Here is a 14,635-nt window from a genome sequence, read left to right on the forward strand (position 1 = left end):
TTTAGTTAAATGGTGTGTAACGCTTGTGAATTATATATACATTTACATTTACGGTACATCCACGTACGTTTGACGCATTTGCTGGCAGGTCGGAATATTTTTAACCGCTCGCTCTCTCTCTCTCTCTCTCTCTCTCCCCCTCTTTCTCTCTCTCTCTCTCTTTCTCTCTCTCTCTTTCTCGCAGGGTGTGTGGCTGCTTGCAAATTTTTTATGTTCTGCATTCATTTCGCTTGCGCTCATGATAGATTCACTTGCATGATAAATTTATCTGTTAATGGTATAACGTTTTAGTTGATTTGGCTTGCGTCCACGGCAAGAAATGCGCGAGAAAGAAGCGTGTGTACGCGATAAGGAAGCATTTAATCTTGGTAATTAGAATAATTCTATCTTATTCGAAAGAGAGAACACCATGTTAGACACGAACATCTCTTTCGTACTTTTTAGGTACTGCGCCATTTACATTTTATTTGAAAAAACAAAGTGCTTTAATTTCCACTTCTGACAGAAAGACTATAAATCTTTCACACGTTTATTTTTGTAATCCATAAATGCGATGATGGTCTACCTTTTATTTCCAAACGGTGAATCATATATCAAATAATATTCTGTTGTAGCTCGTGATGTGAAACGAAAAAGAAGACACATTCCGACCATTAACTCATTAAGCGCATCGTTGAGCTTGTTTCCCCAAATTGGGAACATTTTTAAATATTTATATAAACTTCTTTCCCGGCGATTCTGCGATGCGATTCGCTTCAGCAAATTCCGGTTATGTGGGTCGCCGAACGCATGAATTATCAAAGTGCCGATGTCCGGTGCCGTCGTCTAATGACGTTTCTCGCGACCAGAGAGACGCATAGGTGTCTAATGAAAGCTATTGACAGTCTATAATTGTCGCGTAATGGATCCATCGCCACTGGCACGTTAACTAGCCCCGAGCAAATTGAGCTCGTTAGTGCAATACAACCACGGGCATTATGCACGTTGGCCAGCACAAAGCATACACGCGCGTACACGCCGCCAAAACCCGTCTTGATTTCAGATCACGTACCGTGCGCCAAGTGGAACGACAACGATACGGTTTATCGACAACGTGACTACGTCGTTTCTTTCGAAGTCTATATATTGAAAACGTATATCATAAGAGTCTGCCGTATCGCACATACATCCCCATGATCGATACCGCAAATTAATCTCGAGATTCCAAAGTATTGGCCGCTATAAACCCATGCACGGCGTTTATCGGCGTTTATCGGCGAATATTGATCTTCTGCCATCTATCTTAGCCAGAAAATCCCATGCAAATCTCTCGTACAAGAAATGGGAATACATTTTAATCGTTATCAATTCAAATCAGAAATTTTGTGTTACCGTCAAAGACCGGCATTATCAAACCACCTACGCCGGTTCAAAATTCCTATCAGATCGCGATAACCGACGCGGATACAGGACGGATAAATTATTACAGCCACGCACCGACGTGACGGGATTTACAATGTCGCTCGCGTTTATATACTACATGAATTTCGCGTGTTCGTTAGCCCGAGGCGATCACAGCCCATTTTTTATGTTCATCCCATCGCCGCTCTTTACGGTCTCGTTCAATATTCTAATGATTTCGCACTTTTGTCGGGCCTTCGGAATTGTGATCGGCGGAAATCTTTTTGATAGAACGCCAGCCAATATATTACCGAAAGTGACCTACAGAATATTAAGTGGTCTATGCTTGTGACATCGTTTATCTTTTGTATATGCATGTGTGATATATTTGTATATTAATGGAATATATCTGTTAACTAAAAACAGAGAGCACGCACTAATATTTTGCTCGTGTTTTACAGATGTCGAGGAATTATTGGGCAAACCTGTGCAGGCCGAGCTCTCGGCCGAGACTGGACTTGACGTGGCACTGGATGCGCTCGTTGACCTGGGAAATGGTAAAAGCTATAATAAAAACATATAATAAATTTTTTTTAATAAAAATATTGGAAGCAACGTTTCATACAATGTCAAAATTGTATGTCAAGCGCAATTTTTTCTATTTTTAATTTCTGGATGTAATTTCTGTAATTAATGGTAATAATTTCTAAACGCTAGGAATAATGCATCGTTTGCATTTTGCATCGTAATCTATTCCATGAAAGTCTATTGGATACACAGCCGCAAGAAATTACGGGAATGGGATTTCGCATTTTGCAGCTGCATATATTGATAGTCTAAAGTAGATAAAGGCTCTCTTATTATTACTACATCCTGTAACGCGAGAAATTAGTTGCCCTTTATTCCGACCGCCATATCCGATATGGATATTGCCGAATATTCTGTACCAATATTTATCGGAATGGCAAGGTGGCTGTACGCCGAAATGTTTGCATATTCATAACTGCAATATCTACACAACGTACTCGCGTCCTACGTATAATAATTTATACGTCGAATTATACCTTTCGTGTGGAAGAGCGACCACGTCGTTCACTCATTGCCTCACGAATGGATCGCGGTCACAATAAATCTAACGACTTCTGTGGTTTCATCGAATTCTGCAGTGCATCACGCGAACATTCATTCGTCGCGCCATTTATTCATCACTCAAGATTTCACGTTTCGATAGAATAAGAGTCGCGCGTATCGCGAGTCACGTTTATTCAAATTTTATTAACTCTCTAAATGAATAGCTTTTGTAGAAATGGAAGACGCCGATTTTAATTACTTCGAACTTAATGCATTTCTTACGTTAAGTTTGCTTGTACCCCACGTTCGTATATTCAATATCAACGCTATTGAATATCTAATCTGTTTAGTTAGTCAAGCGTATGTAATTAAGATGCCTGTGCAACGTACGGATGTAACATGCTACTTTTGGGACTGCCAATTTACCCGACGTTGTTTAGGTTGTTTCTGGTAACGTTATTCGGTCTTCAAGTGTACTCACCGCCGTTAAGTGACCTTCTCGACCTGGAATGTCACTTACAATTAGTCACGGTACTAAGTTACTAACAGTGTACTAACTAAATTAGGAGGCACTACCGCAACTACGGGCCTCTCACTCTTGCCATCTCCTTTCGAGCAACTCCTCGCCTAATCACTACACGTGTATCATACTTACACGCTATACTTAGTACTCTGTATCGGGTGTTCCGAAATGAACTCGTAATACGTCATTTGCTTATGAGAAAATGTTAACAAAAGTCACGCGAGAGTAAATTGTTTTTCGAAATAGATTAATTATGTTTTATTCTGCGGAAGATTTATTTCTATCAATAAATTTTTATGCACAGCTTGTCGAGCAATTAAAATAAAAGTTATGTGACTTTAATATAGCTGGAGATAACGGGAAATATATATATGAATACAAAGTAAAAGTCGAAGTAAATAACTCGTTTATGTTGGCTGCCAACATAAATGAGAAAAGCAAAATCACACCATTCGAGCTAATAAGTTATAATTAGACAAAATTTCCACTGTGTGTGCACAGAAGAAGTTCTCAGAGACTTTGCAATTCAAACCGTCGCATGATAATTATTATGTTCACATTTCCAAATGTATTATTAGTTAGCGTCTACATACTTTTACGTGTTATAATGGATACATATATAATATATGTGTATATATGTGTAACTATAATAACTATTTTTATTATTACGATTTCTTCAACTCTTTCTTTTCTCTGCGCAGTATTGCGATGATGTATTAATTCGCAGCACACGCCGTATACTTCGTCTGGAGATGTAGCCACGGGGCAAAACTGTAGGATCGCTTTTCTTGATGGTGTGCGTTCATAGCGAATTAATTCAAGTAACGAAAACCTGTTACTGTGGCAAGTGCTCGGAGACGTGATATCGTTATCGTATATTTCTCATCAGCGCAGACAAAGTCTAATACGTAAATAGCGAATATATAGCGGCGTCTTATAAATTGCTTCGTTATAATGTGCGTTATTACTTTCGGTTGTCGCGGCTAATAGTTTGATAGCTTATTCGAGCATCCAGTATGTTGAAAGTTTGTTCCAAGATTATTAAGTCCATCGATGTGAGTTATTATCAGACGCGGACGAAGATAAATGTAGATAGTTATTTAATTAGAACGAAGACTTTACATCAGCGGTATAGTAGGTTTGTATCTTTCACACGATGACATCCAAAGTTTATCCCTAATTAAGAAACAAACATTCCGCGTTCATTAAGTGTCAATGCTAGTGGCACTCAATTCTGTAATAAATTGAGCCAGATATATTATCCAGATGCAGAGTTCGATTTTCTGTAAACTTAGGTGATTTCTGCACTAGTTTCTGGTAAAGGTGTTAGGCAAACGAAGGTAAGAACAAGTGAATACAGGCTTTACACATCGTTAATGATATCGTATCGCACGTTTCAGCGACGCAAGAGTTATCCGTCAGAACCGAATCTTTGCTCAGGAAGGGTGAGAGAGCTCACGAACTCGGATTGGAATTGAGTAGGGAAACGGACGAGATACGGCGGGACTTGGAAGGTGCGGTGAGAGCGTGCTCGGGTCCAGATCGTTCTCTTTGTGCTGTCATTGACTCTTCGGGGATTCGCCTGGATCTACGGATAGAACGGGTGAATAAACTTTACGATTGACGTTCGTTCGGGCTAACGCATTCCGGGGTTCGCTCGGTCGGGATAAACGATTCGATTCGCGGCAACATTTTCATTATGGTTCTCCATTTTATTTATATGAAGCAATGAAAATATAGTAAAATAAATACTGAAGGATAAAATGCATTTATTTAATAAACAATCAAAATTACAGTTAACGTTTGTATAATTCAAGAGTTATAACGATATTTATCTTGCATTATCTCTCAAAATTTTAATTAAAACTACTCTCTTTCTCTCTCTCTCCTTCTCTTTCGACGTTTACGCGTGACTGAATTAAAATGTTTTACATGTGTTTCTATTTTAATAGGTTTCATTTTTCCCTCTGCTTACTTCACATTTTTCATTATTTAATTACATATAATGTGCGCTGTAATTGTGTGAGTTTTATAGCAATAGTAACGTTTATATTTTAGTACAGTATTTTTAGTGTCACTTATCAATTTAATTTTGTTACACATTTGAAAAACTTGACATTTGAAAAATATTAAATTGAAAAATGATTGCTTAAATCGACAACTTGTATCAAAGTACTGTGCAGCGGAAACTTCTCAAGGGTCTCTCCATCTTTTGTTAGTCACGAAGCCTCCTTACACACCTCTTTACATACCTCCTTGCATGTACGTACATACATGCGAATACATATAAGTAATACACATCCAGATTCAAGTGCACCCATATGTTTCTCATTGTTATTAAATGAATGCAACTACGTTACACAATAATAGCAAATGTTTTTCTCGTGCAACTTCCGCTTCTCCATCTCGATTTATCATCCATTCAATGTTCTGAAGTTTTTCCAAGTTAGAGATTTACCTCGATAAATTTCTATTAGTGAAAAATGCACAACTTTATTTGTTTCTTAAAATCACACTGCCTTCGCATTGTTTTACAAAAGTCCGTTACTTCGTGAAAAATATTAAATTCACTATTTCAAACAATTCCTTCCACCGCCGATTTAATATCGATGCATTCTTTACTCTACGTATGAGTAACTCCATTCTTGTTTGTTTTTATATCGGTAGTTTCAGAATAAACAAGTCAACTTTTAATAGCAAAATAGAAAAGTTTTAATTAAAAGAGATAAATTGTTTATAGCAAAAGATATTAACAAAATTTCTTTATCTTTATCTTAAAATGTACGGACTTAAAAACTGCCACTACTTAGATCTGTTACTAAAAGTCGTTTTGCTTTTGAGATACCCTCTATATTTTCTATCGCAGCTACTAAGAGACGATCGTCTTCTGCGTCTACGGAGTACCAGTCGGGAAAATTTGACGGAAGCGGGACGTCAAGTTCGCGGGGAATACCTCCACGTACCGCATCACATCGCTCGGATCACGCTGGATGCTCGCAACCGTAGGTAGAATATTCACGGTTCCATTCCCCGAATTGATATTATATCGGAAAAAAGCCACGAGACCCGCATTTTCGATAGGGAGCTTTTTTCGATACAAACCAATTGCAGCCGAGCCGAACGTGCGTTCGGAGAATTCGCGCGGAGAATGTGGACTCTACAAAATTTAGTTGAGCATGCAGCTATTTGACTAAGAAAAGGTCGAATGCGAGAAGGAGGTAGGAGACGGAAGAAAGTGATGTGCTATATAGCGACAGAAAAGTTTCTGACATTGATGCCATATGTATTATGTATATGACATTATGGCACACGCGACGCCACGCGGAGATCGCAACGGCACTTGAGCGTAGAAACTTCTCCGAAGAGCTCGCGTTCTCGAAGAAAGCTAAATTAGTAAAGTCATTCCCAGGTTTCTGTGGATGTTACGCGAGATGATGCGAATTAAGCTGGATAAATGGCTAACAACCTTCCAGTAGAAAACTAACAAATGACACGAACAATTATTATTTCACGGCATAACTCGCATAATTTACAAACGCGAAGATATACTGGATACACATTCCAAGTTTCTAGTACTTTTTTGTACTTACATGTTGTTTAATTAACACTGTAAAAATTTTTTCTTGATATAAATTTGATTTATTAAAATATTTTATTTTAATATTTTATGTTATTTTTATAATGATTTACGTATAATTACGTAATAATAATGTAAGAAGCCTAGATTTTGATAATTTTATATATAATTACTAATACAATATAATTATATATGTATAATATAATATAATAATTTTTTAATAATTTGAATTTTAATTTAATAATTAAAACTTGAGAACTTATAATATAATAATTACAATACTAAAATGTCCGTTAGCTTCTGATTAATTTCTCAGTATTGTACGAACAAACGTGTCAGTTCCCATCAAATTCGAGCGGCAATCAAGAAGGAACGCAATCTACAACCATAAATAATAGAAGAGGAGGGCGAAAAAAAAGAAACGCGGGAATATGGAAGTAACATTCGCCGCGATTAAACCGTAGCAAATGTCGATAGATCTTGGTCTGATTGGTCGCTGCGCGAAATGCGTCTCGCGTATTTCGACTGCCTTAAAGAATGAAGTCGTACGGAGTTTCGAAGAAAATAAGTCTGATAAGTTTTGCGGCGCGAGAATTATTTCTATCGTGCAGGTGCACAGACGTATAGAAATGCATATACTTGTCTCAACATTTTGCGCAGCAAACTCTCGGAGTACTTAAAACACTAATATCAGTGCGTTTCGTATAACTTGAAAACTTTTGCAGAGGGAATAACGGCGAAAAAAGCCGATTTTGATAGAACAATAAAGAATGTTAAAAATAGATTTCTCATATTATGTGTGTTCTGTGTGTGTGTGTGGAGAATCCGATTATAAATGTTTGAAATGCTACTTTAAAGCAGACATTGCAATATCAAACTTCCAAAATCTTTTTTTTTTTTTAACCACTTTACGCGATATATTTCACAAACAATATTTCGACATAAAGTCAATATCGAAGAAGCAGAGATGCAATGAAAAAGCAAAGTTCTGAAGAAAATATCTTTTTGTAGATTCATAACGCTCACGTTATCTCCGCTGAGTGTTCTTCTTCGATATTCTCCTTTATCTATACTGTGTATCCTTGTCTATACATCATGCTAGGAACCGTGATATATTTAAGGCATATTATAAGTTTGAAGGAAAGTAAACAAACCAGACTGAACCAGATCATGTTTTATCGCGAACGAAGTTGAGAAAACACAAACTTGTTAGTTTTGGGAAAGTGCATTTTGATGTTCTGATAATTAAAATACTCTGAATCGATGCAATGGAAAAAAAATGTTAATGCAAATGCAACATGTGTGTTTATGTTTTTCTTACATTAACAAAATTTATATATTTACGTATAATTTGTTTGCACATTACGAAGACTAGAATCCCTCGGACATTAATTCTTCATCATCTTTCAATCATCTTCAAAGCACGTAAGAACGTATATTATACCGCTTTCGCCAAGCTTTATAAAGAATATTTTATTTCAAATTCAAAGTTTAAGTCTTCCGAAATGTTGACAGCTTTCAAGAAATATGTAACGCATGTATTAATTCTGCGGATAGAGCGCGCATGAACTTCCAGCGTGAAATATCCCGAATACATATTCGTCGCAATGGATTATTTCCAAATGAAGGATTATTCCAAGAATAATTTACACAATCACAAAAACTATAATAAAAATATAAAATAAAATTTCTGGTCACTGACTAAAGGTATTCTATTTATAATAATTTAAAAAATATTAAAATTTTTTTCTCTATATAGCAACCAATAATATGGTCAATATTTAAATGTATGGATTATTTCCCATAAATGTTATGTGTCGCGTGCATTTGGAATTATACCTACAAAATTTTTAGCCTGATAAAAAGAAGCTTATAAAATTCGCATGCATGAATCATCTTTTTAAAAGATTCCCCTTTCCTCTATATATTTTTCCATGCTCTTTAGACGAAGTCGTTTAGCGCGGAACGTCGCGTTTCTCAATAGCAGTTTTTACGCACTCTTCCTGCTTTTTTTCCACGTCTCACTGTATAAACGATATTTCGTCACGGGCCGAGGGGAATTTCGCGTCAGCGTTTCTGCCCCGGAGTGCGATGAGCACGAGACCGTGCGGCGGAAAAGGGAGAGTCAGGAGACTTTATCCTTAATAGACAAACGAAATGCGGTAAATGCTTCGAGCAAACATCTTCGTGAACCCCGCGATCATGCTATATATCTTCCTTGAGATACCCGTATAAACTTTCGCGATGGGATCGGTGATTGATGCTAAGAGAGTCACGCGTTGACGGTTTGTCGCGTCGGACAATATCACGGATCTATTCTACTTGCTGTTTTATTAGATGCCGACATGTATGCTTTGCAAATGTATAATAAGATAAATTTGAAAAAGAATTTATAATATATATAAACGTTATACGTATTATAAATGTGTATATACATATATATGTATATGTGTGTGTGTTTGTGCACGTATAATCTTATATTATATATTTATAAATATCAATCCGTTTTTTACTAGTGTAGATATTTGAAAATCGAAATACTCTATATCATTTTTAGATGAAATTATATATGTATTTATCTTTTTTTCTTGAACTCTAAATTCTTTTCTGTTTTTTCTGTTTTTTTATTTATAATTAGTTTTTACTGGCACGCAGCAGTCTGGTTTGAATGACAGTATTTTAAAGTGTCTATCACAATTTATTATTTCTTTATTAAATACCTGCGATGAATAAAATACGTTAATTGCATATATTGAATAAACACGTATATTTGCCAGCTTTATATTTTGAAATATTCGCAAATAATAGAAATGACATTAAACATGCTGTAAGAAGTCCGTGTTGTTGAAGGATGGACATTGCTTTTTCGATTAATAAAGCATAAGAATGCTTTAAAGGAAATTATTAATAAAGAAAATTGAGAAGATTCCCGAAGGAACTTGGGATGATGGATGCTACAACGCTGGAATGCTGATGAACCGAAACGACGTGGACTTGTACTCTTGTCGACTTCCCTCAACTCGCCATCGACCAATAATGCTTGTCGCCCGCCGCCATCCATCGGCAGACAGATCCGATAGAGAGGTGACGGTCGCGGCATCTAATGCGAAATCCATATCGCATTAATATTACTACGTGAAAAGAAAAGTCGCAAAAAAAATTTGTAAAGGTTCGTCCCATTGCTGTGACGATAAAGTCGAACAAGCTCAACGTCTGTCGATCGCAGGTTGTTACCAAGCAGTTTCTGTACATTCGCTCGATGAAAACTCCGGATTATTACGAAGAAAGTTTGCCGTTAGAATAATGTATTCTATGTGTTAGTATATAAGATAAACGATCAAATTATTTTGATGTAAAATTCCGTCGTGTAGAATTGACTGTAAGTAGTATAACTTGCACTTCTTTTTAAGAAGAGTAAGATATTGCAATTGAGTTATTCACTATCTGTCTTCTATTGTCTTAATAATATTATCAGATGATGTGAAAATTACTACTTGAGAAACTTAATTGTCCTCGCGGAACAGTAAAATATAATATTATGAGAAGTATTATCGAATTATTTTGAGACTCTCGTTATTATATTTGACGCAGTAATTATGTTAATTGTAACTTTCACAGATATCACAAAGTTTATATAACTTTACATTAGAGATAAAATTAATGGAATTAATGGCTTTAATATTAAAGATTAGGTATATCATCAAAATTCAACGTATATATTGGGATATATATTCTTTCTTTGCGAAGGCATTCATGATATAATATAAAAAATAGCAAAAATTATAAAGTAATAAGTAAAAAGATTCTCTATATTTCCATAGAGATTCGACGCGAGATCGATGCAGCACGTGCTAGGATTGTCGATCAAACGCGCACTTCGGAAACGAACAATTTCGAACTTTCAAAGCAGCTGGATTCTGCGAGAAACATCACGGATTACGTTGTACCTCATGTTATTGCTTTTGAGCATATCAGATGGATCGTGGGAACAGGTACGTAAAATTTTTCAAGATTACATTGCACATTTTCCCGTTATTCACCGCGTTGGTATTTGGAAAATGATCACGGAAATCGCATGAAGCATTTTCAAGTGAGTAACGGATTTAAGAAGATAACTCAACAATATTAAAGTTATATACATTTTTCTACGTGAAAATTTTGACGAAATAAAATACATTTGTATTTTATCGTTTCACGTTTTAAATAGAATTTAGGACTATTTATTCGAATCCCCCTTCCCCGCCATTTATATAATAAAATGTACATAAAAAATAAAAGTAATGATTTACATACGACAAATTAAGTACAAAAGGAAACAGTAAAATAATATCAATATAACAGAACATATTTTTTAAGACTCAGAGCACGTAGCTGATGGAATATAATATGTTTTATTTATTTGTGACATGTGCAGCTAGTGCTCTATGCATTTTACCGGTTTTTTCATTACTGATTGGAGCTTTATGTTGTCGCTGCGGATCATCCGAAAATAAAGTGCGTCCAGCTCTTTTGTGGCAAGTATTATGAAATTCGTATAAATCATAGTAGAAGCAGAAAATTCTGTTATACTTTCAGTAGCATCCTTGTTATTATTGCAGAGTGTCATATTAGAGATTTGCTATTTTTTATACTTTATGCTATAATCGTCGTAATTGCATAACACGAAGATTTGTATAATAATTATTTTATTTATTGTATCGTAAAAGAAATATTAGTAGCTGTAAAATTAATGAGTCAACATAGCGTATAGAGAGGTATATTGTAATATACATACTACTTCACTTATGCACTTTATTCCTGTATATTATACTAATACCAGTAACATTTTATAGTATGCAAAATGATATGATAAAACAAGCTTGCGCAAGTTGCGTATATATATATATATATCTCTTAAATAATATTTTCTATAAGATATATATTTTTATATACTATACATACATATTATAATTCGACCAACCTTAGTCGAGATTTATGAAAATACTGTGTTATTGATACTTAATAATACTGTGCTATTATTTATTACTTCTTTGTCTTGTCAAAAAAGACGAACTACTATATATAAAGATAACATAATTTATTACTAGATGTCTTATCACATGGCAGCAGGTATTTATCATACAGAAGACAATATTGCATCGTAAATATAAATATTTATATTATAATAAATTATCATTTAGTGAGCTCTGACAACAGAGAACTTGATCGGAGGTAATAGATCTTATAGATCTAATAAAACAGATCGCCAGATTGAGTGTGTCGATCGGATTTCAGTGGTGTGGCCACGAGCTGTTTCGTCTCGATTACACTATGGGCAGTGTTCATGGTCGCTTTGGGCATCGCCAGCCATACAGAAATGTTGATATGTCGACCGCTGTACGATCCTGACTATCGTACTATAGAAGTTGTGCTGGAAACTCGAATGTTTTTAGGAAGAAGACTCACAATTCCTCTCAAGGAGCTCTTTGAGTAAATTCCATTATCTTAATCAAGATAAATAAATAAAGTTTTATGATATTCAACCTCAAACCATAGGTTGTATTAAAAATTACGAACTAGATACTATTAAAAGAGTTATTGATAAAAAAATACATATATTTTTTTAATCAATATCGCAATTATATTTTCAATAAAATGAACTTTTTTATTGTTTGAAATATAATATTCCACAAATTTTAATGAAAACATGGCACCGTTGAGTATAATAAAAAGTTATATAAAACATAGTTTGAGAGTATAGACTGCAGTTTGAATATAAATTATATATTTTTATTTATATATTTTTTATCATATGTATCCCTATCCCTCAGGCTGTAACATACAGACATAGCGAATGGTTGCAATGTGTGTTACAGCTTTCAACTGCAATATTTATTTTCAGAAAATGTCGAAACAACGAAGCAGCTTATCCCGCCTTCGGCTTGGAAAATGTGATGAAACTGGAACATTTGACTGCGCATTGGGCATGGCCAGGCCTGTCTAGAGCAATCTCAAATGTCAAAGTTGATTTGAAAGGCCTACATATATTAACGCCGAATTTACGACAGCGTCTTCAGGATCTCTTAAATGCTTGTGGTTTGAACCTCACCGCGCATAGAATTATGGTACCTATTCATTTATAAACGTTTATTTGTTACGTTAGACTTCAACTTTTTATTCTTATGTTCTTCCAAGTGAACAACAAAGCCTTTGTATTTTAAGATAAAAGCAAAAGTTTTTACTAGATTTTAATAACTTGATTAAAGCTTGAAATTACTCAAGCTTTGAAGAATTTTTTTGACGGAAAAATTCACTGGCATTGAAGGAAAGTAACAAATTGCGCAGCTGCATCACTACGTGATGCTAGACGGGTACTATGATAAACTAATTAAAGTCTATTTAGCCAAACTATGTTAATTCAAGTGCATAACGCACACATGTACATTTATTTTAATATCTTATAATCTTTTGTATATGCAAATTATTCACATAATTAACATAGCTTTCCTATTGTTTTATTGATGATACTTTTAGTTGCAAAATTTGGCAGAGAAGAATATATTTTGAGGGAAATCGTCTCTTTTATTCCCCGATAATTTCAACTGCTATTTTATATCCTCTCGTAGATTCAAGGACCGATTCTGAGTAAAGATATAAGTACATTGTCTGACCAACTGGACAATGTATCCCGTCAGCTCCAGGATCGAAGTACTGCCAAGGAACTGCAAAGCATCGGGACAACAATGCGGGATCTAACATTGCGCCGAGTGAAACCGCTAATGAAATTACAAGACGATCTGGTCTATCGCCTTGCTGTTCTTGAGTTGCAAGTGCAACCTCTTTGGCGTCAAGTCAATCAATCGATTTCACATCTGAGGACAATACAATATTATATAGATCATCAGGGAGAGAAGATTGCTCAATTGGTGAATAAATGGTGTTGAAAATTTCTTCTTTGCAGATTAAAAGAAATTCAGAAAAAAAAAACATCACAAACTATTGAAATTCATCGTTTAATAATCGTTTGCAGAAAACAAAATTATACATGGACCGACTATCGAATTACCTAGATCAATGGCGGACTCACGTATTCTCTGAGATAACCACGGAAGTATCTAAGTGTCGACCCTTGTGGGACATTTTAGAAGGACTGAGATACTTACTATGTGCTCACATTTTAAGCCCTTTTGTATGTGTAATTAAAAAGTGTATTAAATTAAGCAATAGAAAAACAAAGGCCAATAACCGAGCAAATAGTAGACTAGTAGAATAGTATTTCAATCAATCAGATTGAATAGATCTACTATTTCCTCGTTTATCGGCCCATGTTTTTTCATTGTTTGAAACACACGAGCGAGATCCTTTTAATTATCATATATATAAATTAAATATTAAATAATTTAAATATATATAAATAAAAGAACGAAAGAAAAAACAAATATTCAATGGCATGAATAACTAATGCAGTAAATAATCTCGCATTTGTCATAAAATTTCTTACACGTCTGCGTTTTTAGAACGGTTTCTGGTTTGCTACGTTCATATGCGTAATCGTTATGATAGTCGGCACACCAACGGCTCATATTTTGTCACTGGTATACAGGAAACCGTCTCGATTCGTAGAAGATGCTACCCTACTGTCAACAAGAGCGTTAGTATCCCATTTTTAATTAATTAACAAATTACAGGATTTAAAACAAACTATAAAAATATATCTTTCTTTAGTGCAAGTCTCAACTCGGATGACGATAGAACGTGGCAGATGCCAGAGTAAATTGATATAAATATCTTCTTTTTATCTTGTATTTAGATAATTACATATTAAAAGTGTGTTATAAAATTATGTTTTATTAATAAAATTCTATTTATAATTGTGTAATTATATATTTTAGCCCTCCGCCACCGCCACAAAACGATTGGTAACAAACGAGGACAAAGGACGAGGACTTCGCGTTGCAGGCATTGCAGACTCAGAAAAAAGTTAATATAGCATCGAAATTTAATATAGCAAAAACATCGAAAAAGCTTCAAGTATAGATAAGTATACAAAATAAGTTTTACTTGTATCTAACTTATCGCAAGCAGATTTCTAAAAGTTAACTGCC

General features: G+C 34.9%; 1 protein-coding gene across 5 annotated transcripts in view; it reads left to right on the plus strand.

Moving 5' to 3' along the window:
• Positions 1–14,565, plus strand: part of Prom (prominin) — a 102,825-nt gene extending 88,260 nt beyond the window's left edge. For 2 of the 5 annotated variants that reach the window (XM_077403369.1, XM_077403373.1), the window contains 12 exons: positions 1,842–1,937; positions 4,375–4,577; positions 5,841–5,976; positions 10,373–10,543; positions 10,966–11,065; positions 11,826–12,020; positions 12,433–12,655; positions 13,157–13,456; positions 13,561–13,719; positions 14,048–14,181; positions 14,256–14,300; positions 14,423–14,565. In XM_077403369.1, coding sequence (XP_077259495.1) covers positions 1,842–1,937; positions 4,375–4,577; positions 5,841–5,976; positions 10,373–10,543; positions 10,966–11,065; positions 11,826–12,020; positions 12,433–12,655; positions 13,157–13,456; positions 13,561–13,719; positions 14,048–14,181; positions 14,256–14,300; positions 14,423–14,453 — 1,793 coding nt within the window. In that variant the 3' untranslated portion in view covers positions 14,454–14,565. Of the gene's footprint in view, positions 1–1,841; positions 1,938–4,374; positions 4,578–5,840; positions 5,977–10,372; positions 10,544–10,965; positions 11,066–11,825; positions 12,021–12,432; positions 12,656–13,156; positions 13,468–13,560; positions 13,720–14,047; positions 14,182–14,255; positions 14,301–14,422 lie in introns of those variants that run through there. The other 3 variants (XM_077403371.1, XM_077403370.1, XM_077403372.1) reach the window with 3 other exon arrangements.
• Positions 14,566–14,635: the final 70 nt, after the last annotated feature.

This window comes from Temnothorax americanus, unplaced genomic scaffold (genome assembly GCF_048541705.1).
Source record: "Temnothorax americanus isolate GAGA-0224 unplaced genomic scaffold, ASM4854170v1 Scaffold17, whole genome shotgun sequence".
Taxonomy (NCBI): domain Eukaryota; kingdom Metazoa; phylum Arthropoda; class Insecta; order Hymenoptera; family Formicidae; genus Temnothorax; species Temnothorax americanus.